General features: G+C 55.6%; 1 protein-coding gene across 13 annotated transcripts in view; it reads left to right on the top strand.

Annotated features, from left to right (window-relative positions):
- The window catches only part of ANKRD11 (ankyrin repeat domain containing 11), a 222184-nt gene that overhangs the window by 167573 nt on the left and 31364 nt on the right, over window positions 1-23247 (top strand). For 4 of the 13 annotated variants that reach the window (XM_034941071.4, XM_063597828.1, XM_055099350.2 and 1 more), the window contains 2 exons: window positions 2386-2528; window positions 14705-14843. In XM_034941071.4, coding sequence (XP_034796962.3) covers window positions 2442-2528; window positions 14705-14843 — 226 coding nt within the window. In that variant the 5' untranslated portion in view covers window positions 2386-2441. Of the gene's footprint in view, window positions 1-2382; window positions 2529-12173; window positions 12289-14704; window positions 14844-23247 lie in introns of those variants that run through there. The other 9 variants (XM_034941070.4, XM_034941072.4, XM_055099348.2 and 6 more) reach the window with 5 other exon arrangements.

The following is a 23247-nucleotide window of genomic DNA, read 5'->3' as shown; positions in this document are numbered from 1 at the left end:
CAGCGTACACCTGGGACAACACTCCCGAGCCCCCAGAGTGTTCGCTGTGATGCAGGCCGTGAAAAGTATTCTGCCTGGTGGGTGCGACCCACTTCCTCCACCTCCTGAGTGGACTTCCAGATCCCTGGTCCATTGGGGAAGGTGCCTGGGCAAAGCACCAAGCTAGGGACATGGAGAGAATCAGGTGTCTCAGGAGTGAAGTGATAAGCCCCACACTGTCGGGGCCCAGACACCGTCCGGAGGCTGTGGGGTCTGCGCCCTGACCACGCCAGAGCTGTTGAGTGTGTCCATGGGCCACAGACTCACATCTGGGATCAGGACGGTGGACTCTACGTGGTGAAGGCCCCATTTTTCCATCCTGAGAGCAGGCAGTCTGGATTTTTTAAAATGTTATTTCCAGATAATCGTTAAACTTCTAAACATTACCACTGAGTTTCTAGACAGCCATGAACTTGAACAGCCTTCCGAGTCAGGTGCTGAGATGCCCTTTCTCCAGGCTGAGACATTCCGGTTTTGTGGTGGAAAATTGGAAGAGAATGTAAAATTCATTGGTTCAGGTAGAGAGAGAAAATATCTCTGGCCTCAGCCATCAGGGATGGTGGATGGAAACACCTGCTCACCTGCACCGCGGGTGGAGGTGTCAGGCAGTGAATACGTTGACCCGACCTGTCCCTCTCTCCAGAATAACTTTACCTGTGTTCTTGTGCCAGTTAAATACCAAGACAGCACTTGGTGGGATTTTATCATTTATTTTAGAAAGACAAAGCAGGTCATGAGATGGTGTTGGAGGAGAAGCATCTTGTGGTCTCAGCCAAGCCTGCGTCCAGGGGCAGGCGGCATGCAACGTATCCGGGGTGGAGGTGGGAGAGGCTCACAGTGGAGCTGCCACTCACAGATGGGTCTGCACGTCGTGTTTCAAAAGCCATACTTCGTGCATGAGCGAGATGGGTAAATGCAGGGGAGCGAGTTGCAGAAGCTGCTTCTCCCAGCATGGTCGCGCACAGAGGTGCTGCTGTGGCTGAAAGGGCAGAGACGTGCACACAGTTCCATTTGTATGAAATATTTTCTAACTGATGGTGTGGCGAGGACATGATGGGGGGACAGTGGCTTTGGGTGTGGGTGTGTAGGTGTGTCCACCATTCCTCTCGTGAGTGCACCCGGGAGGCCTGGCTGTGATGGTGAACAAACCTAGAAGGCCCACAGGCAGGGAGGAGGCCCATGCTCCGAGAGTGTCCATGCCAGGCGTGGTGTGGGGAAGTTGGCATCGCCACAGAAGAGACCAGGACGAGGCTGGGAAGGAAGAAGTGCGCTCGCACTGTGTGTCGCAGAGGGGCAGCCTCACACCACGGGGGTGGGAGTCGGAAGCAGGGACTCGGGGAAGGCCTCCCTCAACTGCCTGTTGGGTTTCCTGCAGAAAGAGAGGGACGGGGCAGAGCAAATAGTTCGGGAGTGGCTGCTTCGGAAAGTTCTTGCAGGCTTTGTGCTGTAGGGACACTTTCTAGTTTCCTTTACCTGGCTCTGCGCTGGTTTCAGGCAGGGCTTGGCCTGGGCGTGAACTTGGGTAAGAAGGTGATTGGGTTGCATGGGAGCCCTTGGCTATCTAGGAATTTGCCAGCCCTGAGAGAGGGGCAGTCTCTCCCTGGCCAGAAACTTGTTAAGATGGCAAAATTTCCTAAAATAAAACATGATTAATAAATAAAAATAATGCACAATTAATACAGTATGTATCCTCGGATTTCCTGGGAAACCCAGGAGCTGGAGCCTGAGGCCCGAGGGGGCGTCTGCTTCCATGGGCATGGAGTTGGGACCTCCGAGCTGCTGGGACTCCCTCAGAGACACCCCTTGCCTACCAAGTTAGGGAACTGGGTGTGCAAAAAGCACAGGCCTGGTGGGGACAGGAGCTCCTTCCCAGGTGGTGAGTGGGGCGTGAGGCTGGGGCTGTGGACATGACCTGCCAGACCTGAGGGCTGGGGTACTGCACTGCGTGTTGTGACCTTACCTGTGATGCGGGGAAGGGACTGCCTTGTGGTGCCTGACCGTTTTGGGTGTAGCCTGTACCAGGTGGGACCCAGGATCCAGGTGCTGCTGACTGCCACCCAGAACACAGCCACACCCTAGGCCATGCGTCCCTTTCTGCCACTACGAAGTGCTTGACCCTTCTCTGTTCTCCTTCCTGCTCATAGCTGCCATTCCTGTTGCTGGTGACCCCTTTATGGGAGGCGTATCCTGAGAAGTCCCTTCCTGGGCCTGGCCCGGGCCCCAGCCCTGATCAGAACAGCTGCCTGCCTTGACCAGTTACTGAGTCTGTTGAGTGCGGTGTGAGAGTGGATGAGTTTTGAGCTGCCTCTGAATTCAGTGAATTGTGTGTCTTCTCTTTTGAAGCAGACGGTTGATGATGAAGCGCCGGCCGTGTAAATGAAGATCGGGTGAGCAGCAGGACGATGCCCAAGGGTGGGTGCCCTAAAGCACCACAGCAGGAAGAGCTTCCCCTCAGCAGCGACATGGTGGAGAAGCAGACTGGGAAAAAGGTAATGCTGCCCCCTCCCAGCCCTGCATGCTCACCGCACCCAGATGGGGATGAGGTGGGAATGGGGTGCTGTCCGCCTGTGGCCTGTTCTCCGCCCTCTGGCCCTTTCCTCGCGCCTCTGTCTGCAGCCAGGAGTGGAGAGGGTGGTGAGGAGTGATCTTTCCCAAAGTGGCCTTGCTTTTTTTGTATTTGTTATTTGGGGACCGAAGTCAAGCGTTAAATAATAGCTTTATGTACAGAAGTTGGCCTGAGCCTCAATGTGGCAGCACGTTTCTACCCCCAGAAGTCCAGGATTTCTGTCCTGGCTCCTGTTAGGCCTGTCAGGCATTCAGATATCCTGACTGCAAGCAATGCTGGGCCACGTTACTTCCAACTGTGGTTTATTCTAAATGTGAATAGGAAAATGGGATCTCAATCAAAACCACTGCATTTTATTAATGTGCGGTTAACGCTGATTCCTGGTGTGCAGACTTCCTGCCTTGCAGTGTGGGGGGTGATGCAGTTTCCTGGGGTGCAGACTTCCTGTCCTGCAGTATTGGCGGGTGCTGCTGGGTTCTGGGGTGTTAGGAAGTACAGACTTCCTGTCCTGCACTGTGAGGGGAGACGCCGAGTTCTGGGGTGTGCCCAGCGAATGTGAACTTGGACAGATCCAGGTTCAAGTTCAGGCTTTGCCATGTGTTATCTTTGTGACCCTCAACAAGTCAGGTGTCTTCTGAGTCAGCTTCCTGTCTCTGCAGCAGGCACAGTATCGTGTCTGGTGGAGTGAATGGTGAGGCAGGGCCTTGCTGTGCAGGATGTGTGTCAGCTCCTGCCATCCTGTTGCTGTCGTCCTTTGATCCTCGTGCCTCCTTGCTCCTCCTAACTGCTTGGCCAGTGTGGCAGGCCGTTCATCTGTGACCTGTCTGACCCTCGGTGGTCCCTGGTGGGCAGGGTCCCCTCAATGTGTTCCTGGTTGCCGGTTGCTCTGGGCCGCCTTCTGGTCCCCAGGTCACTACCTGTGAGGCCTCTTGCTGCTTCCTGTGCTGCTGTGCTGCAGCCTCTCTGCTCATGTTGTGGGTTTGGTGTGGTGTGAGCTCAGCAGGGGTTCCACACGCGAACATAACCAGCAAGACTGCCTTCCCCTCAGCAGCAACATGATGGCGACTCAGTCCACTTCTTTTTGGTGAATCGTGAAGCATTTTGTGGATACGGACACGTGCAGGTGCTAAACGACAGCAGCTCTGAGACCCTTGATGTCTGGGCAGCATCCAAGTGTCTGCTCCCACTTGCTCTGTCCCAAGCTCCTCGTGCCGTGTGCAGGGCTGGGTGGGTTCCATGGCTTGCAGCCACCAGCGAAGGATGAGCTGAAGCCAGTGCTTGGTCAGCACCACACTGCCGAGCTCACAGGCGGGGACACACGTGTCTGTGAAGCCTATGGAGAGTCAGGGTTTGGTGGTTGTGATGGGCGTGTCCTGCTGAGCTCCTGAGGAGGTGGGTGGTCAGGGTGCTGATGTGCGGCCTTCAGCAGTGAGGCAGAAAGGCGCAAGGGCAGGTCACGCTTCCCGGTGGTCCCTGCTCTTCTGTGGCTAAGCAGTCAGAGTGTTGGGATAGCTTCACGTCGCCGCCCTGGCCTCATCTTCCTCATCTCATGGGGTTGGGTCCTGGGACTCAGCATTCACGGGGAGCAGCCAGCTCTGCAAGGGTGCAGAATACTTTGCATACAGCTCAGGCCTCGCCCCCATCCTCTTGAGCTCCTGCCACTGCCACCAAGCTTCGGCTTCAGCATGCTCCATGCCTCCACTGAGCATTGGCTCCCAAAGAGGTCGTGTATGGTGTGGTTTCACCCCGAGAGCGTGGAGGCGTGAGCCGTGTGTTTGGATCAAAAACCTGTCATGTTCACACGGGTGATGTGGGTGGGGGTCCCAGGACCTCAGAACGTCTGTGAAAGGGCTGCTTGGCTTCTGCACCTGGGGTGTGCTCTAGGAACAAAGAGATTTGGGTTGTGCCCTTGAGGGTCTGGTGCTGGAGTTCTGGAGCAGCTGTATGAACAGACTGCTGAGTGAACCTGGCCTGCGCTTCATAGAGGATCCCAGCCTCTGTGCCCGCAGGTTTTAGGGTAAGGGTGGTAGTGGTGGCCTGGGTAGGATGCAGAAGGTATGTGGGGAAAGGAGATCCTGGCCCTGGCATTGATGGCGAGGTGGCACCTGTCACTCCTGTTCTCTGTGCCTGGTCTGATGAAGATCAGTAAGCAGTGGAGGGAAGAGGGAGCTCTCCTGGCTCAGGTCTCAGATATGCTTATTGAGGAGGTGGTTCTCTGAGCCGCTTGACACACCAGCAGGCTGGGTGTGGTGGAGCCCTGTGTCATTGGACTTGCAGGGAAGGCAGTCTCGGCAGGGTAGCACGAGACGAGAAAGGCCGGAAGAGCCACAGAGAGCAGGTCGTGTTGGCGCAGGAGGCAGGGTGTCCTGATTTGCCGGCAGCCCCAGCGCTGATATGTGCGCTCAGCTGCTTTGAGTTGTTCTCTTGTTTAAGGAGAAGAGAGACTTGATGAACTGGCCTGATACTGTTGATGCGAGCTCTGTTCACACGTGTGCTGTGAGGGACGCGTGGATGATTACTGGCCTGATACTGTTGATGCGAGCTCTGTTCACACGTGTGCTGTGAGGGATGTGTGGATTTCACTCTGGGCTTTTCCAGTAAGGTAGCTGTGTTATGGGTTCAGTTGTATGTGTGGTTTTTTGTTGTTGTTTGTTTGTTTGTTTTTGAGACAGGGTCTGACTCTGTCACCCAGGGTGGAGTGCAGTGGTAGAGTCTCAGCTCCCTGCAACTTCTGCACCCCTCCATAACCCCCCACCCTGCCCCACTGCCCCAGGTTCAAGCAATCCTCCTACTTCAGCCTCCCTTGTAGCTGGGACCACAGGAGCATACCACCACACCCGGCTAATTTTTGTATCTTTTGTAGAGACGAGATCTTACCATGTTGCCCAGGCTGATCTCAAGCTTCCGAGCTCAAGTGATCCTTCAGCTTCCGCATCACAGGCATGAACTACCACACCCAGCCTGTCCTGTTTTGTTTGTTTGTTTGTTTTTCCAACTACTCACAGTAAAGCCAGGCATTTTCCTCATGGAGGCAGACAAATTTTAAACGCATTACAGGGAGTAGGGAGCTCTCAGGCCTGGTGGAGCTTTCTTAGCTTGAACAGTAGCTTGAAATAGAATGCCTGGGAAGACGCACTCCTGGTTGCAGCTGCTGTTAGAAGAGGCTGTATTCCTTAGGGAGGAAGTGAGCCCCAAGTGCCAGAACTCAGGTGCACACATCTGACCTGCCTTCTCCTGGTACAGGCTGAAATGGTTTCTGCTCAGTCTTCTAGCATAAACTCCCTTTTCTCCAGATATAGCTTTATGTTATCAAAAACAATATATTTTTAGATTTTTCCAAAAGAATCGTGATCTCAGTGACATATACGTGGAAGATGGAAATGGAGCCCACGACTCTGCAGTGCATCCTGATGCCGCGCTGACCTGACGGCTTGTGCGTGTCCCTTTGGCTGCACCAGTGAGCACAGTGGCAGGCGTGTCAGAGAAAGGGCCCCTTCTGCAGACGGTCTCTCACCATTGCCGACCACGGAATCCCAGAACCGCTGAGCTGCCTCGGGAAGAACCAGCAGGTGTCTGCATCGCTGAGTGTGTTCTGATCCAAAGGTGTGCAGGGCTACAGAGAACAGTGTCGTCCCCACCCCATGGGTCCCCTGTCGTCCCCACCCCATGGCACAGTCACCCTGTCTCATTGTGCTCCATGCACGCCACTCAGAGCACAGGCAGCCTCACAGCCCCCTGAGCTTCTCTTGGTGGTTCTCAAAGTGTGTCCTCCGACGAGCAGTCACCTGAGCTGCTGGAGCTTGTTAGGAACCCACATTCACAGCCCCACTGAGACCTGGCGAGCTGTGTGGAGGCCGAGAGGCTGGAGATGGCGTCCATGGGCATGGAGGCTGCAGTTGAGACCTGAGCATGTGAGCCCTCCAGCGAGTCTCAGCAGAAACCCCCCCAGTCTGTGCCAGTTACAGACTCAACATCTGGTCTGAGGCCCCTCCCCGAAGATAGCTTTGTCAGTGCTGCAGGTGGGGAGCTGGGAGCTACGTCCCTCAAGATAAGTATTCCAGAGTGACCTTAGCTGAGAAGCTGGGAGGCGCATGGCTGGGCCTCGGCGTGTCCCACCTCAGGCTGTGGTTTCACGAGCCAGTCTGGCATGGGGTCTGTACTCAGAACAGAGCCCAGAACTCCCCCTCATGCTTCGGGAGGAGCAGGAGGCCGTGTCTGATGGCGAGAGCACAGGAGGGCGAAGCTGGGCTCACACACCACTGAGACCGCTGTGGGCCCACATGGGCTCCTGGAGAGGGTGATTTCTGTCCATCTTTTCACTAAGGCAGAAAAGGACATAGAGCAGCATCACAGAGGAAGCCAGACTTGCTGGGCGTGCTGGACTTGGATCCGCTTCTCTTCCCAGTCTTAGGGCTCAGAGCACACGGCCTGTGGCCCGCCAGCTCCTACCATTTCTGCTTACCTGACAGTTGGGCTTCCCCCACCACCCAGTTCACATGCCTGCATGCTGCCTCCGCCCTGCCTTGCCCCTCCCCTGCGTGATTCCTCTCTGTAGAACACACTGTCCTCATCTCCTCCCACTGGAGGTTTAGCTCTGAAGCAGCGAATTTGCATTCTCTGCATTCTCAGCTCTGCCACATGCCGTCTGCACTGAGGCTTACCTGATGCTGTGAACGCCGAGCTCCTCAGGTTCTCACATCACGTTTAAGAAGTGGAAGTTCCTGGCCAGGCGCGGTGGCTCACACCTGTCATCCCAGCACTTTGGGAGGCCGAGGCACGAGGATCACCCGAGGTCGGGAGTTCGAGACCAGCCTGGCCAACATGGCAAAACCCCATCTCTACTAAAAATACAAAAATTATCTGGGCATGGTGTTGCATGCCTGTAATCCCAGCTACTCAGGAGTCTGAGGCAGGAGAATTGCTTGAACCCGGGAGGCATGGGCTGCAGTGAGCTGAGATCGCATCACCACACTCCAGCCTGGGTGACAGAGTGAGAATCTGTGTCGGGGAAGAAAAAAGAAGTGGAAGTCCTTCCCTGTGTTCCTGATTTTCATTATTAGAATAAAGCAAAATCTTCCCACTTTAAGAAAGAAAAAGCCAAGAAAATCCCCTTGGCTCTGGGTCCTTAGACAGTGTTGTATAGGGTGCTCTGAGCAGCCTCCATGTCTTCACTCTTGCCCAACTCCCAAGATAGAGGTCCATTCTATTTAATATTTTCTTCGAGAACTCGTGCTCTCTTTTAAAATCCTATCTTTGGCAAACGAAGGTCACAGAAGTTTTTCCTGTGTTCTGTAAGTTTGATAGTTTTAGTTCTTAGATGTAGGTCTATGATCCATTTCTAGTTAATTTTTGTATGTGGTGTGAGGTAAGCATAGATTTTCATGTTTTGTATGTGGTGTGAGGTAAGCATAGAGGTTCATGTTTTGTATATGGTGTGAGGTAAGCGTAGAGGTTCATGTTTTGTATGTGGTGTGAGGTAAGCATAGAGGTTCTTGTTTTGTATCTAGATAGACAGTTGTTGTGTCAGTACTATACTGATACCAAAGCCAGACAAAGGTACTACAGGATAAGAAAACTACAGACCAATGGCCCTCATGAACACAAACATACAAATTTTAAAAAGAATTTTAGCAAATTGAATTCATCAGCTTATAAAATAAAATGAATAATGTACCATGACCAACCAAGTAGGGTTGATTCCAAGAATTCAAGGTTGAACCTCCAATATCAATCAGTTCAAGTTGTTATAAGACTGAAAAAACCATGTGATCATACCAACTAATGCAGCAAAAACATTTGACAAAAGTCAACACACATTCATTATTTTAAAAAAAATTCTGCAAACTAGGAATAGAGAGGAATTACCTCAACCTGACAGAGAGCATCTGTGAAAACCTGCAACTGACATCATATTTAACGTCAAAGACTGAATTCTTTCCACCTAAAATTGAGAACAGACAAAGAAACACTGGCCATCTCCACTGCAGTCAGCAACGTCCTGCAGACTCCAGGCAGCACGAAAGTCAGACTGAAGAGGAAAGAGGAACACTGTCTTTATTCACAGACATCGATGGAGGAAAGCCCAAGACATCTGCACAAAAGCTACAAGAATCAGTGAGCGTAGCATGGTGTTCCAGTGCAAACCCAGTATGCAGAAGTGTATTTCTAAATACTCGTAAATAATAGAGGGCTGAAATTGTAAAAATGTTTGCAGTAGTATAAAAAATACGGATTATTTTGGGGTAAATTTGACCGAAGATGTGCTGCAAAACCTGTATCCTGAAAGCTGCAAAATATTCCTGAGAACTGAGAGAAATTCAGAAACACCTAAATGCAGAGTTATACAATATTCATAGATCAGGAAACCCTCAAAACTGGATGCCATCTCTCTCCACATTGATGTACAGATTCAGTGTAATGCCAGCCAAAATCCCTGTGGGCTTTTTTGGGTAGAAATTCATAAGACGATTCCAAAGTTAATAGGGAAATTGAAAAGACCTAGAATAACCAAAGCCACCTTGAGAAAGAACAGAATTGGAGGACGCAGACAGTGTAGTTTCATCGCTTCCTCTAAAGCTACAGGCATGAGGTAGTGTGCTTCCTCTTGGTAGCAGGACAGACCCATGGGTGAGTGGAACAGAAGAGAGCTCACAGGCAGACCCTGCACCCCACACACAGGCAGACCCCGCACCCCACACACAGGCAGACCCTGCACGCCACGCACAGGCAGACCCCGTACCCCCACGCACAGGCAGACCGCGCACCCCACGCACAGGCAGACCCCGCACATAGGCAGTTTGGATACCAAGGCAGCTGAGCTGGGGATGGAACTGGAAGGACCGGATGGCACCTCTGTGCTGCAGTCAGTGGACAACACGACTCTCATTCTTACTAGAAAGATTGAGCTCCAGGGGGAGGGTGTCAACTAGACATGGCCATTTTTCAGTTACTACAACTTTCTCTTTCCTCTGTGTGTGCTTCCCATGAGTGGAAGTCGTGATGTGATAGGGAATCTGCATATGACATGTGCAGAGCCTACCTCGTGTCATAAGGAGGAGAAGCCAGGTGGCCGGCAGGCTGGTGGGGCCCGGCAGGGTCATTGTGCCATGGCTGTCACTATCTGGTGGTCCTTGGGGCATAGTGGGGCTTTACAGGAGGTGCCTGGTAAGGATTGGATTTAATGTTCGAGATATTTGCATTTAGGAAATGAGAACATTCTGTAGCATGTGCACGTGGTTCCTGCTAACAGTCCTCTTGTGCTGGTGAGGAAAGCTTAGAGGGGCCGAAACAGGGCCTGTCCCACCCCAGCTGCCCAGCAGGCTCTGAGCCCAGGTGGATGGGAGCCGCCTTCCTGGTGGCTGTGCCACGCTCCCTGTTGTAGGCAGCTCGGGGCGAGCCTCGTGTCACACAGGCGCCTTGCCCATGTGTGCTTTTCCTTGCGCAGCTCGTTGAGGTGTAAGGAGCTGGGAGGTGAAAAAGAAATTTGTGAACTTTTAAAGTGAACTATAGATAGACATTATAGCTGGCATTTCATCTGTAAAACCAGGGATAATCACCACCCAGATGAGAATACACAACATTCCAGAGTGCTAGGGGCCTTCAGTAATGTTCCCCATTCGAAAAGTCACCTCTGCCCTGACTTCTGTCTCCACTGGTAGGTTTTGGCTGTTGAGATTTCCGTGGGAGACAACAGTTGCTCCACAGTGTCTGACTTGCAGGATTTTTCTCCTGTTGGCATTCTCTCCCTTCGTGGCTGTGGCCATGCCCAGCATTTGTGGGCTCTTCTGTCGATGAGCCAGTGTACCCCAAGAACCACCAGGGAATCCACATCCCTGCCAGGGCTCAGTGTGTGGGCCTGACATCTGTGTGGTTGGGCGTGTGGTGGCGTCACATGGTGGTGTGGTGTGTGTTCTCTTGTCTTCTGGTGGTGAACATGTCCTCCTGTGCTGTCTTCTAGAAGCTTCCATGTGTGAAGAAAGGGATTGAGCCCAGTCTTATTCCAGAGGAGGGCTGATCTTTGGGGTACAGATGTTCCCACCTTGGTTGCCCGCTGCATCTGCCACTGTATGCATGGGGCTCCTCCATGAGGCTGCGCGCACCTCCTGTGTTTACTGCACACACCCCATTTTCTTGGCGCTCACCCTCAGTGTTGATGCCGCGCACCCCCGTTCTCATGGTGTGCACCCATTGTTCACGGTGCGCACCCCCTGCGGTATTCCATTTGTATTCTAGAATTGTTCATTTGCCTTTGGACGGGCAGCTTAGTTGTGTCATTTTTTTTGTATTACGAACAAAACTGCCTTGAACATCCTTGTGCTTGTTTGTGAACACGTCATGGGAAACGCACCTGCAGCTCTCCCTCAAAGCCTCCCGGGCGTTTGCTGGGGTCTGCAGAGCCTGTCTTCTCCCAGCTGTCCTGGTGGGGGTGCTGGTGTGCATCTCCTCGTGGCTGTCATTTGCATTTTCCTGATGAGAATCACCTTTTCAGGTGTTCGTTGTCTTATTTGGATATTTTCTTTTGTGAAGTGCCTGTTGGGTGGTGCCTGTAGGCAGTCTTGCCTTGACCATGGACCTGGGGACAGTGTTCTTCTGTCCAGGCTCCCTGGAGGCCTTGATCAGTGTGGGGCTTTCCTCCTACATCACAAACAGTGTGAAATTTTATCCCAGGCCTTTTCTGTAGCTGTTGACATGAGCACGTGGTTTTCTTTTCTTTATTTTCTTAATGTGGTGAATTACATTGCTTTTTAAATGTCTTGCATTCTCGAATCTATTCTTATTCCTATCATTTGTGTTGTCTTTTTTTATATATCCTGTCTATGTTCATAAGGTATGTTGGTTTATCATTTTCTTTTCATAGAATGCCCTCATCAGGTTCTGAGATGAGGGTGATGGTGGCCTCTTCACATGTTTGGTAGAACCTTCCCCTCATCAGGTTCTGAGATGAAGGTGATGGTGGCCTCTTCACATGTTGGGTAGAACCTTCCCCTCATCAGGTTCTGAGATGAAGGTGATGGTGGCCTCTTCACATGTTGGGTAGAACCTTCACATGTTTGGTAGAACCTTCCCCTCATCAGGTTCTGAGATGAAGGTGATGGTGGCCTCTTCACATGTTTGGCAGAACCTTCCCCTCATCAGGTTCTGAGATGAAGGTGATGGTGGCCTCTTCACATGTTGGGTAGAACCTTCCCCTCATCAGGTTCTGAGATGAAGGTGATGGTGGCCTCTTCACATGTTGGGTAGAACCTTCCCCTCATCAGGTTCTGAGATGAGGGTGATGGTGGCCTCTTCACATGTTGGGTAGAACCTTCCCCTCATCAGGTTCTGAGATGAAGGTGATGGTGGCCTCTTCACATGTTGGGTAGAACCTTCACATGTTTGGTAGAAACTTCCCCTCATCAGGTTCTGAGATTAGGGTGATGGTGGCCTCTCTTCAAATGTCTGGTGGAACCCTCCCCCTGGGCCAGGAGTGTTCTTGGAGGAAGGAGTTTAAGATTGGAGCTTCTTGCTGGTGTGTGCCATTCTTTCCTGGCGTTCCCCAACCCCAAGGAAGATGCCTATCTCATTCCAGGTGGGGACTGCACTCCGAGGGGGCCATAGAAAAGCTCAGTGGAGCTGCAGCCAGGCGGCGGGGGAGCTGCATCTGGGCACCCAGGCCGAGGGCCGGGAGGACCTGCACTGCTGGGGTGGGTGTTAACACTCCCCAGCCCCGGGAGGGTCCTGCACTGCTGGGGTGGATGTTAACACTCCCGAGGCCCGGGAGGGACCTGCACTGCTGGGGTGGGTGTTAACACTCCCGAGACCCGGGAGGGACCTACACTGCTGGGGTGGGTGTTACGTTCCTGAGGCCCTGTCTCCCCAGAGACCCGTCTGGCACCCTCCTCCTGTCCCCGTGTCTCACTGGAGAGGTGGGCTCCGGTCTGCTTGGCAGCTTCTCTTTGACTCCAGTTGCACTCTGAGCTTGCAGCATGTTCTGGAAAGCTCTTTCATGGTCACTCAGGGATGTCTCAGATTAACTGCCAGGTTTGGTGGATGCAGGTTGGGTGGACGCACGTTTGGTGGATGCAGAGCGACTGAGCTGGAAGATGTATCAGGGTCCCAGGAGGCAGGACCGTGGCTGGGGATGCTTGGGCTTCTCCCAGGAACAGTTGGGCATCTCAGCCCTGGAGCAGCTGAGGCCTCCGGTGCTCTGAAGGCTTCGCTGACCACTGCACGGTATTTGCCGGCAGCTTACCTAGGGAAAGTTACAGAAAGAAGGCTTACTGATGGGGAAAGGCAGTGTGTGTGTCGCACCGTCCCTCTCCCCACGTCCCGAGTGCTGTGTGTGTCGCACTGTCCCCTCCCCACGTCCCGAGCGCTGTGTGTGTCGCACCGTCCCCGTGTGTCGCACCTTCCCCTTCCCCACGTCCCGAGCGCTGTGTGTGTTGCACCATCTCCCTCCCCACATCCCGAGCGCTGTGTGTGTTGCACCGTCCCCGTGTGTCGCACCTTCCCCTTCCCCACGTCCCGAGCGCTGTGTGTGTCGCACCGTCCCCTCCCCACGTCCCGAGCGCTGTGTGTGTCGCACCATCCCCCTGTGTGTCGCACCTTCCCCTTCCCCACGTCCCGAGCGCTGTGTGTGTTGCACCATCTCCCTCCCGACGTCCCGAGCGCTGTGTGTGTCGCACCGTCTCCCTCCTGGGAGGTAGCGCACGTGTCTGCGGAGTGGGAGGTAGCGCGTGTCTGCGGAGTGGGAGGTGGCGCGTGTCTGCGGAGTGGGAGGTGGCGCGTGTCTGCGGAGTGGGAGGTGGCGCGTGTCTGCGGAGTGGGAGGTGGCGCGTGTCTGCGGAGTGGGAGGTGGCGCGTGTCTGCGGAGTGGGAGGTGGCGCGTGTCTGCGGAGTGGGAGGTGGCGCGTGTCTGCGGAGTGGGAGGTGGCGCGTGTCTGCGGAGTGGGAGGTGGCGCGTGTCTGCGGAGTGGGAGGTGGCGCGTGTCTGCGGAGTGGGAGGTGGCGCGTGTCTGCGGAGTGGGAGGTAGGTGGCGCGTGTCTGCGGAGTGGGAGGTAGGTGGCGCGTGTCTGCGGAGTGGGAGGTAGGTGGCGCGTGTCTGCGGAGTGGGAGGTAGGTGGCGCGTGTCTGCGGAGTGGGAGGTAGGTGGCGCGTGTCTGCGGAGTGGGAGGTAGGTGGCGCGTGTCTGCGGAGTGGGAGGTAGGTGGCGCGTGTCTGCGGAGTGGGAGGTAGGTGGCGCGTGTCTGCGGAGTGGGAGGTGGCGCGTGTCTGCGGAGTGGGAGGTGGCGCGTGTCTGCGGAGTGGGAGGTGGCGCGTGTCTGCGGAGTGGGAGGTGGCGCGTGTCTGCGGAGTGGGAGGTGGCGCGTGTCTGCGGAGTGGGAGGTGGCGCGTGTCTGCGGAGTGGGAGGTAGGTGGCGCGTGTCTGCGGAGTGGGAGGTAGGTGGCGCGTGTCTGCGGAGTGGGAGGTAGGTGGCGCGTGTCTGCGGAGTGGCAGGTAGGTGGCGCGTGTCTGTGGAGTGGGAGGTGGCGCGTGTCTGCGGAGTGGGAGGTAGGTGGCGCGTGTCTGCGGAGTGGGAGGTGGCGCGTGTCTGTGGAGTGGCAGGTAGGTGGCGCGTGTCTGTGGAGTGGGAGGTGGCGCGTGTCTGCGGAGTGAGAGGTGGCGCGTGTCTGCGGAGTGGCAGGTAGGTGGCGCGTGTCTGTGGAGTGAGAGGTAGCGCGTGTCTGCAGAGTGGGAGGTGGCGCGTGTCTGCGGAGTGGCAGGTAGGTGGCGCGTGTCTGCGGAGTGGCAGGTAGGTGGCGCGTGTCTGTGGAGTGGGAGGTAGCGCGTGTCTGTCTCCTCTGCTTTCTCCAAACACACCAGCGATTTCCTTAGTGTCCCTCCGGTGCGCAGGATGAGAAATGGGCCAGAGTCAGGGCTGAGCCACAGCCCGACCCGGGGCTTCTGGGTGAAGGTTCTGCGGTCGGTGACCAGCCTCACACAGCCACGCCCTGGGGTGCAGGGAGGGTGTTCATTGCCCAAATAAGAGATGTGCTTCTCCTGGCACATGAAACAAAATCTTGAGAGCTTGAGAATGTAATTTGGGCATCACGACTGAAAGCATCCCTTTCTTTTCTAGGATAAAGATAAAGTTTCTCTAACCAAGACCCCAAAACTGGAGCGTGGCGATGGCGGGAAGGAGGTGAGGGAGCGAGCCAGCAAGCGGAAGCTGCCCTTCACTGCGGGCGCCAATGGGGAGCAGAAGGACTCGGACACAGGTACCAGCCCGCGGCCCCTCCTGCAGTCAGCCCTCCACAGGCAGCCCGGAGCAGCCCAGGCAGGGCGTCCCCGGCCCCCGCACCTCCGGCTTTGCACTGGGACGCACTCTAGCACCCTGCACGCCGTCCAGGCAAGAGGCAGCAGGGGCGGAGCACAGGCCCCCACATGCCACCTCCTTTGCACCCGAGGCTCAGGCCCATGGGGCTGATTGGAGAGCTTCACTCTTGGGTCCCACACACGTGGAGATGCACCCGGTGCATGTCCAGCCCTGGGCGAGGTATGGGGCTGCTCACCTGTGGGTCTTCTGACAGCTGGACACGGGAGGGAGACAGTGGTTCCCCTCAGGGCCACAAAGGCACAGGAAGAAACTCCATTGCTTGTAGTAAAAACCAAAGGGAGCCCTAAAAGTGAGCAGGAGGCAGGGAAGTCTTCCCAAGCACAGGCGGGGTCTGAGGCTGCAGAGCAGGAATGTGTGTGCTGTGTGCCTTTGCCAGAGTGTGTGCCCAAGTGTGTATGCCCGTGTGTATGTGTGCCCATGTGCACATGCCCGTGTATCTGTGTGCATGCCCTCATGTGTGTGCCTGTATGTATGCCCGTGTGTGTGCCCGTGTATGTATGTACTTGTGTACCCATGTATGTGTGTGCCTGTGTGTGCCCGTGTATGTGCTTGTGTGTACCCATGTGTGTGCCTGTATGTGTGCCTGTGTATGCGTGCCCGTCTATGCCTGTGTATGTGTGCCCATGTGTGCCTGAGTATGTGTATGCTTTTGTGTGCCCATGTGTGCCTGTATATATGTGCGCTCGTGTGTATGCCCATGTGTGCGTTTGCATGTGTGCATGTGCATGCCTGTGTGTGCGCCCGTGTGTGTGCATGCGTGTGTGCCCATGTGTACGTGTGTGCCTGTGTGCCCATGTGTGCATGCCTGTGTGCCCGTGTGCAAGCCCATGTGTGTTCATGTGCACACGCTCCTGGTGGGGTCAGCGCCTTCTGCAGTGACACCTTCCCAGTGGATTCTGTCTTGAGCTACTTGCAGGGAGCCCAGAGGCCTCTGCGCTGGCCGTGCTTGCTCTTTGGTGATTCTTGTGTCCAGAGGCCTCCTTGTCCTCCTGGTCGTCCAGCTTCTCTACAGCCCTGCTGGGGAAGGTTGGAGGCAGTAGAGCACTAAGCTGGCCACAAAGCCTGGAGTGAACCGGGAGAGTGCTGAGTCAGGCCCTCGGCTCTGTCCCTGGCTTCCTGAGACTTCTTGAATGCAGCCATAGCACAAGGCGTAGAGGCTGTGCCAGGATGCGGGCTTGAGAGCAGATGGGGGAAGTGGTCCAGGTGAGAGGAGCTCGTGATACTAAGGAGATTATTGAAGAGGAACGGCAGCAGGCACAGCCGGTAAAGAGGATCCACGCCCCAGCTTTTGTCAGCACAGCTCAGCAAGCTTCAGCCTTTATGATTGTGTGGCTGCCGCAGGCCTGTGGCCCCTCCTGTCCTATGTGGGGTGCTCCAGGGATGTGCTCACAGTAGCCAGGTGGAGACTCTGCCGAGTGAAAGGCCAGCAGAGAGGGCTGGTTTTCCCAGATGGGAAGTGAGGGGCAGGTGCAGTGCCAGGCACATGGCTCCTGTCTCTGGGCCAGCACATCTGGGGACAGGAAGGCTGCAGGGACACCAGCACAGGCCCAGGAGGACTCCTCTTCCCAGCAGCGGACAGCTCCGAGGAAGAACACTGGGAGACACGGGGAAGTGAGTGGACAGAACGTGTGGATGGGTTGTGTGAGGGACCTCAGCCCCCAGAAGGGAGGGCCTGGGTGACTCCCTGGAGCTCCCAGCGGTGCTGTGTACTCTCAGGCTTTAGGCCTAGAGAAAGTCAGTCCAGGCCTGAAACCCTGTGTTTGCCGTCTTTGGTCCCCATGCTGGTTTTTGTTGTAGAAGGCCGTCATGTTGATACGTAGCTGTTAGCTCTTTGCACAGTGGCCATGCGGGAGTTGGCCTCAGACCTTTGAGGTGTTTCTGTGATGTCTCTGGAGGTGTTGCTGAAAGGGTTAATGAGACAAGCATCTGCTTCTGCTTCCTGGGAGAATGATCCCACTTGGTAAGGTGGCGTTCCCAGGGCTACCTGGTGCCCACCCCATCTGGCTGCTCAGGTCTCTTTGTGGTGGCTGTTTCGTCATGGTGCAGAGAAGCTCTCACCCAGGGCCCTGTTGTGTTGTCAGAAGCTTCTGGGGTCTGTCTGTTGATGGTTAGCGCCTGCGTGGTGCCAGCCGTGCTGGCCCACTGAGGCCATTCTCGCTCTCTGTGGGTCTCTGGGATATTTTCTGCCACAGCCCTGGGCACTCCTGGAACTGCGTGTTGAACACCACGTCCTTACTCTGTGAGGGGCAGGCCTAGGTGAGGACAGGGTAGGTGAAAATCCTTGTGAGGTGGAAAAACAGTAAAGAACATTTTGAAAATAGAATTTTCCAGGCAAGGATTGTAACAAAAAGACCTAAGAAATGTAGTATTTGTTCTCCTGTGTTTATCACCCTTTCGGGGCCAATTTTAATAACTTCTTGTTTAATGTTGCAAAACTAGATTTCCTAGGAAGATTGTTCTGATGTATGAGTGTGGAGCGTTGCTTATCCTAGAAGCTTGCATTTTAACTAGGATCCTCTTAAAATAGCAAGTCCACAGCCGGGCGCGGTGGCTCACGGCTGTAATCCCAGTACTTTGGGAGGCCGAGGCGGGCAGATCACAAGGTCAGGAGTTCGAGACCAGCCTGACCAACATGAAGAAACCCTGTCTCTACTAAAAATAGAAAAATTAGCCAGGTGTGGCGGCGGGTGCCTGTAATCCCAGCTACTCGGGAGGCTGAGGCAGGAGAATTGCGTGAACCCAATAGGTGGAGGTTGCAGTGAGCCAAGATTGCGCCATTGCACTCCAGCCTGGCAACAGAGCAAGACTCCGTCTCTAAATAAATAAATAGTAGCGAGTCCAACTCCAGTGCGTTCGGCCCCACCCTGGGCCGGGAGGCTGCTGGGCGCTGTGGCTCTCACACACGCCGCGTCCCCTCCTTCCCCCAGAGGAGCCGTTCTTGCTCCGAAATGAGTGGGGTGGAGGGAGAGGCGCACACCAGCAGGGATGAGAAGAGAAACACTGGTGCAGGGTTGACTGACACGTGACAGACAAGAGACTCTTCTCTGGTCCCCAGCAGTCAGGCCTCTCTGGAGGGGTGTGGGTGCCCCCAGGCATCCCTGCCAGGCCCTCCTCCTGCAGTGCCCCTGCAGCGCCCTCTGCTGAGAAGGCGCAGTCAGTGCCCCTTGCCATGGTGGGAGGGATGCAGGGTCACCACTGTGCCGGATACCTTGGCTGTGTCCAAGTGGGAGAGGCTGGCACGCCTCCCTCAGAGACCTCCATGTTGCTGTGGGGATGGCTTCCCGCCTCCCAGATGCAGGGTTGAGTCGGCCCTGCCCGCGGTCCAGTCCCATGGAGATGCGGCCTCTGCGGTGCTTAGTCAGGGCTGGGGGCCGCCTGCCAAGAACAATGTGATTCTGTCTGTTGTGAATCAGCCCAGTTTAAAGCAGTCCCCGAGGCTGTGCATCCGCGTGGTCCCTGCACAGCAGCCTGGAGGCTGTCAAGGCAGACGTGAGCATGTGACAGCATCACCTCTGTGTCTTCCAGAGCGCTGGGCAAGAGCCCGTCCCAGGACCAGGCCTCTGTAAGGGCTGTGGGTGCAGCAAGGAGTGGGAAGGCACCTGCCATGTCCCGGCCCCAAGACAGCTCTGCCCACCGAGCCCTCTCAGACCAGCTTGCCCTGGGACTTCTAGCCCATCTTGCCTGCCCTGCTCTGCCTGCCCTGTCTGCCCGGGGCCTCTTGTATCTGCTTTTGAAGTCTGTCCTCTACCACCTCAATGGTGGTCTCAGTTTAAAAAGCCTTATCACTGAAAGCATTCATATTAAATTATATGATATCTGGGATTTGCTTCAAATGATACTACTTTGTCTACTTTTTTATATGTGTAAATTTTCCCAAAACTTAAAAAATCTAAAAGTAGCCAGGCACAGTGGCTCACACCCTTCACCCTTCCAGCTTTTTGGCGGGAGGATCCCTTGAGGCCAGGAGGTCAAGGCTGCAGTGAGCCGTGATTGCGCCACTGCCCTCCAGCCTGGGCGACAGAGTGAGACCCTGTCCATAAAAAATAAAATAGATAAATAAATAATCAGTCAACCAGCGAATGTTTTTGAGGTTGCTGTGCATCATTGCCTGGCCTCCCTGGGGTTCTGGGGAGCCTCCTGCCCCGCTGTTTCTCCTGCGCCTTCGTCTGTGACCCTGAGTCTCGCTTCTCCCTGCCTAGGACCGCCGGGGTCCTGCTTGTCCCGGGGCAGCCACGAGGGAGCCCTCGTCAGGAGCGCCATGGGCCGAAGCTGCCTGCCCTCTGCACGTGGATGTTTCTTTGGAACAAGGGGAAAAATGATGATTTTCTTACTTTGCTTTGACCTGTGAATGACACCCTGGTGTCTGGTGCCTGGGGTGTGCTCTCTGCAGTGCTGCCGGGCACATGCTGGTTCCTTCAGCGTTAGGTGCTTGGCACCTTCAGTCTTTTCCTGACGTCATGTTTGTTCCTGGTGCCTCAGATAGGAGACGGCTGCTCTGATGGCTCCTGCTTCCCCATTCCTAGAGGGAAGACAGACTTAGCCACTGGTATCTGTGGGACTTCTTGGAACTCTGAATGCCAGACCTTGCCCAGTGCTAGAGGCGACAAGTGTGTGAAGTTGAAGAGGCTTCTCCCACCCGCTCCGCTGCAGTGGACCCGAGCGGGCAGAGAGAGCAGAGTGCAGCAGGGGCCAGGCTGTGCCCGCAGGCGGGGCAGGTGCCTGGAGAGCATGGTGCCCCTGGGAGCCTCTGGCCAGGAAGGGCATGTGCACTGCAGTGTGCCGTGGACCAGTGGCCTCAGCTCAGTGTGTTGACGAGGGTCCCAAGGCACTCATGTGTGTGGGGATGTTAGCAACACACGGCGGGAAGCCCTGATGCAGTTTCTCACCAAGCATGTAGCAGACCCCACGCACCCCACACAGGTCAGGCACCCCACACAGGGCACAGACCGCACGCACCCCACACAGGGCACAGACCGCACGCACCCCACACAGGGCAGGCACCCCACACAGGGCACAGACCGCATGCACCCCACACAGGGCACAGACCGCACGCACCCCACACAGGGCACAGACCCCACGCACCCCACACAGGGCAGGCACCCCACACAGGGCACAGACCCCACGCACCCCACACAGGGCAGGCACCCCACACAGGGCACAGACCCCACGCACCCCACACAGGGCAGGCACCCCACACAGGGCAGGCACCCCACACAGGGCACAGACCCCACTCACCCCACACAGGGCACAGACCCCACGCACCCCACACAGGGCAGGCACCCCACACAGGGCACAGACCCCACGCATCCCACACAGGGCAGGCACCCCACACAGGGCACAGACCCCACGTACCCCACACAGGGCACAGACCCCACACACCCCACACAGGGCACAGACCCCACGCACCCCACACAGGGCAGGCACCCCACAAAGGGCACAGACCCCACGCACCCCACACAGGGCAGGGATCCCACGCAGGGCACAGATCCCACGCAGGGCAGGGCCAGCCCAAGGCCAGGCCCCTCCCCTGTAGATCTCCTCCCAGGCAGGACCAGAGCCACAGTCACTTCCACACCATCTCCTTCCCTAGAAACCTCTGCAGACTCTTCTCTCCTCGCTACACAGGGGCCCCTGCCGCAGCCTGACTCTCTGCCACCTCGTGAGTCTCCGGAAAGCAGGGTCGGCCTCTGAATACAGAGGACTTGGGTCCTGCCGGAGGATGCTTGGCCAGTGGGTGCTGGCACGTGAGCAGCCCCCGGGGAGTCAGAGTGGGGCTGCAGCGAAGGCCGTGGTGGTCGAGGTGAGGGTGGTGGCCAGGTCTTGTTGCCGTAGTGAGGATTCTGGGGTTACCCTAAGAGCCACCACGTTCAGGCACTCAAGAAAAAGCACGTCAAAATAAAATATTTTCACATGATTAAGAACTCCGCGTGATTGGTCTCTGGTCCTCCTATTTCTCAGCCATTTTTCCTCTCTAGACGTAAGCAGTTTCTCATACAAAGGGAAGCTTGGACTAGCAAAGGGAAGGTTCTTCCTGTTTAAAATTCTGTATTCCCCGAGCCGCAGCAAAGGCTTCCCTGACGCCCCTCAGAAGTGCACTTAGGCCGGTAGCCAGGCCCATGTTGTCAACACAACACAGACAAGCTGGGGTCCACAAGACCACCCGAGGCTCAGCGATTTGATGGAGGACCCCGGGACTCAGGATAAAGGTGGTGGCTGCCGTGGGAGCAGTCAGCCAAGTGAGGGGGGCGGGCAGGGGCCGTCTGCTACCTCCTGGCTCCATGCTGTGGGATTTTGGGCCCATTTCTCAGCCTGTCTGTGCCTCTCAGCCCTTTCATCCATAAAGCTCTGCTGTGTGAGGAGCTGTGGCCCCTCGACAGAGGGGTCCCCCCAGCCCTGTGCTCTCACCGCCCATGCATTCGGCCAGGCAGGCCTGTGCCCTGCAGGAGTGACGGACACAGCTCAGGCCTCAGCGCAGGTTTGGACATTGATCTTGTTTGTTTTAAAATACCCACGATGCTGTGTGTGTGGAAAGGAGGCCCAGGGTGGGAAACCGTTCTGTTTGGTTGTCATCTGAGCCCTTTTGCCGACATTGCTTCCTTCCTTCCTGGCTTCTTGTTCACCATGGTGACCGCTGGATGCTGGTGAAACCACCATGGGGCTCAGGCTCTGCTCCTTCCCACCCTTGCCACATAACCCTGTTTGCCTCCACAGGCTTCCTGTGGTCCTTCCGCCCCACCCCACCCTACCCCTACCCCACCCCGGCCTGGAGATGGGGAAGGCATGGAGGTTGTGCAGGCAAGGGCTGGACGCACAGCCTTACCTCTGTGTGACCCCTTCACATACACTGCAGAAGAAGCCAAAGCTGAAAGGCGTAAGAGATGACCCAGCTCCCATCGGCAGGCGGGAGGGCTGAGGTCACGCGGCAGACAGGGGTAGGCCCTGTCTTTCTTTAAGTGATCAATGACGGTAACTGACAGAAAGAAGGCAGAAACAGAGAGAAACCTGGAGATTGGAAGGAGAAGCCAGTCTCACCACAAGATGGCTCACAGTGCTCAGCGGGCGCCCTGCCAGCTTCTCTTGTTGGCCCAGGACAGGCTGTTCGGAGCTTGTCTTGCTGCCCCAAGGAGGATGTCAGTGGGAATATGGTTGCGCCCTCGTTTGGAGTTGTGCGAGCGTTGAGCTCAGTGCCCGGGTAGGAACTTGGCGTTGTGGACCATCCGCCTCGTGTAGATCGGCTGTGATTTAGACTTCTTGGCCAGAAGTGCTGTATTTCATGGCTTTGAACATCCGGATGAGGCCAGATGTTTGGTGTGGACAGCATGGTTTTTAGTCAAATGGAACAGAATCTGTGAGCAGCAGCCGTGCTACAAAGCTGCACCCGGCCCTGCCCATCAGTTCCATGAGCTGTAACCGCCATTGGCCGTGAACTTTCTGTTGTTTGAAAATATCGCCATGGAAACATCCCTTTGTGGAGCAGAATCAAGAATGTATTTTGACGTCTTCGAGTTTTACGGTGGGACGCAGGAGTTGCACATTTTCCTATGTTTGTTGACAGTATCGTGGCCTGTGTCTCCTAAAAGACTCTTGCTAGAAAAGCCTAGAAATTAGAGGTGCTAAATGATTGATACAAAAGGCATTTGTTCAGATGAGCAGCTGAGGCCACACACCTCCACGTCCCTGGGGCCCAACCTCAGGGTCTCTGCCTTGGAGCCCAGCTTCAGGCCTCCCAGGGAGGTAGAGGAAGGGGCTTTGGGCCCAGACCCCACGGAAAGCTTGTCCCCTCGAGAGGGCCACACTTCCTGGACACTGGGCTATCAGGGTAGACACTGTCCCCCCAGCTAAGAGGGACAGGTGCTGAGGAGGGATGAGGGGCTTTGAGAGGTCACCAATGAGACTTCTGACCCATTCCTGCCCTCTGGTGGGGCTGGCATTTGGATTTGTGCTGTTTTATGCTGCTGGAAGTGCCCCACACTCCCTGGGGCCCCCACCACAGCAAAAGCAAACCCTCCCTGGAGAGACACACCTTCCTCATCCCGGCCTCCCGGCTCCCAGAGTGTAGACAGACGAAGAGCCTGGTTGGAATTACAGACGTTGAGGAAGAAAGCTGTTCTGAGAGGGTCAGCAGGGGTCAGCCCCAGGGACCTCACGTGCTGGGATGGTTAAATGCACAGTATTCATCAGGGGAGTTAAAACCATGGAGTATCATGCAGATGTTTTTAAGGCATATGGAATATCTGGAAATGAAAACTATAATCACTGAAATAAAAAACCCAGTGGGCAGATGA

The sequence above is a fragment of the Pan paniscus genome, chromosome 18 (genome assembly GCF_029289425.2).
Source record: "Pan paniscus chromosome 18, NHGRI_mPanPan1-v2.0_pri, whole genome shotgun sequence".
NCBI lineage: Eukaryota > Metazoa > Chordata > Mammalia > Primates > Hominidae > Pan > Pan paniscus.
This window is presented reverse-complemented; position numbering and strand designations above follow the sequence as displayed.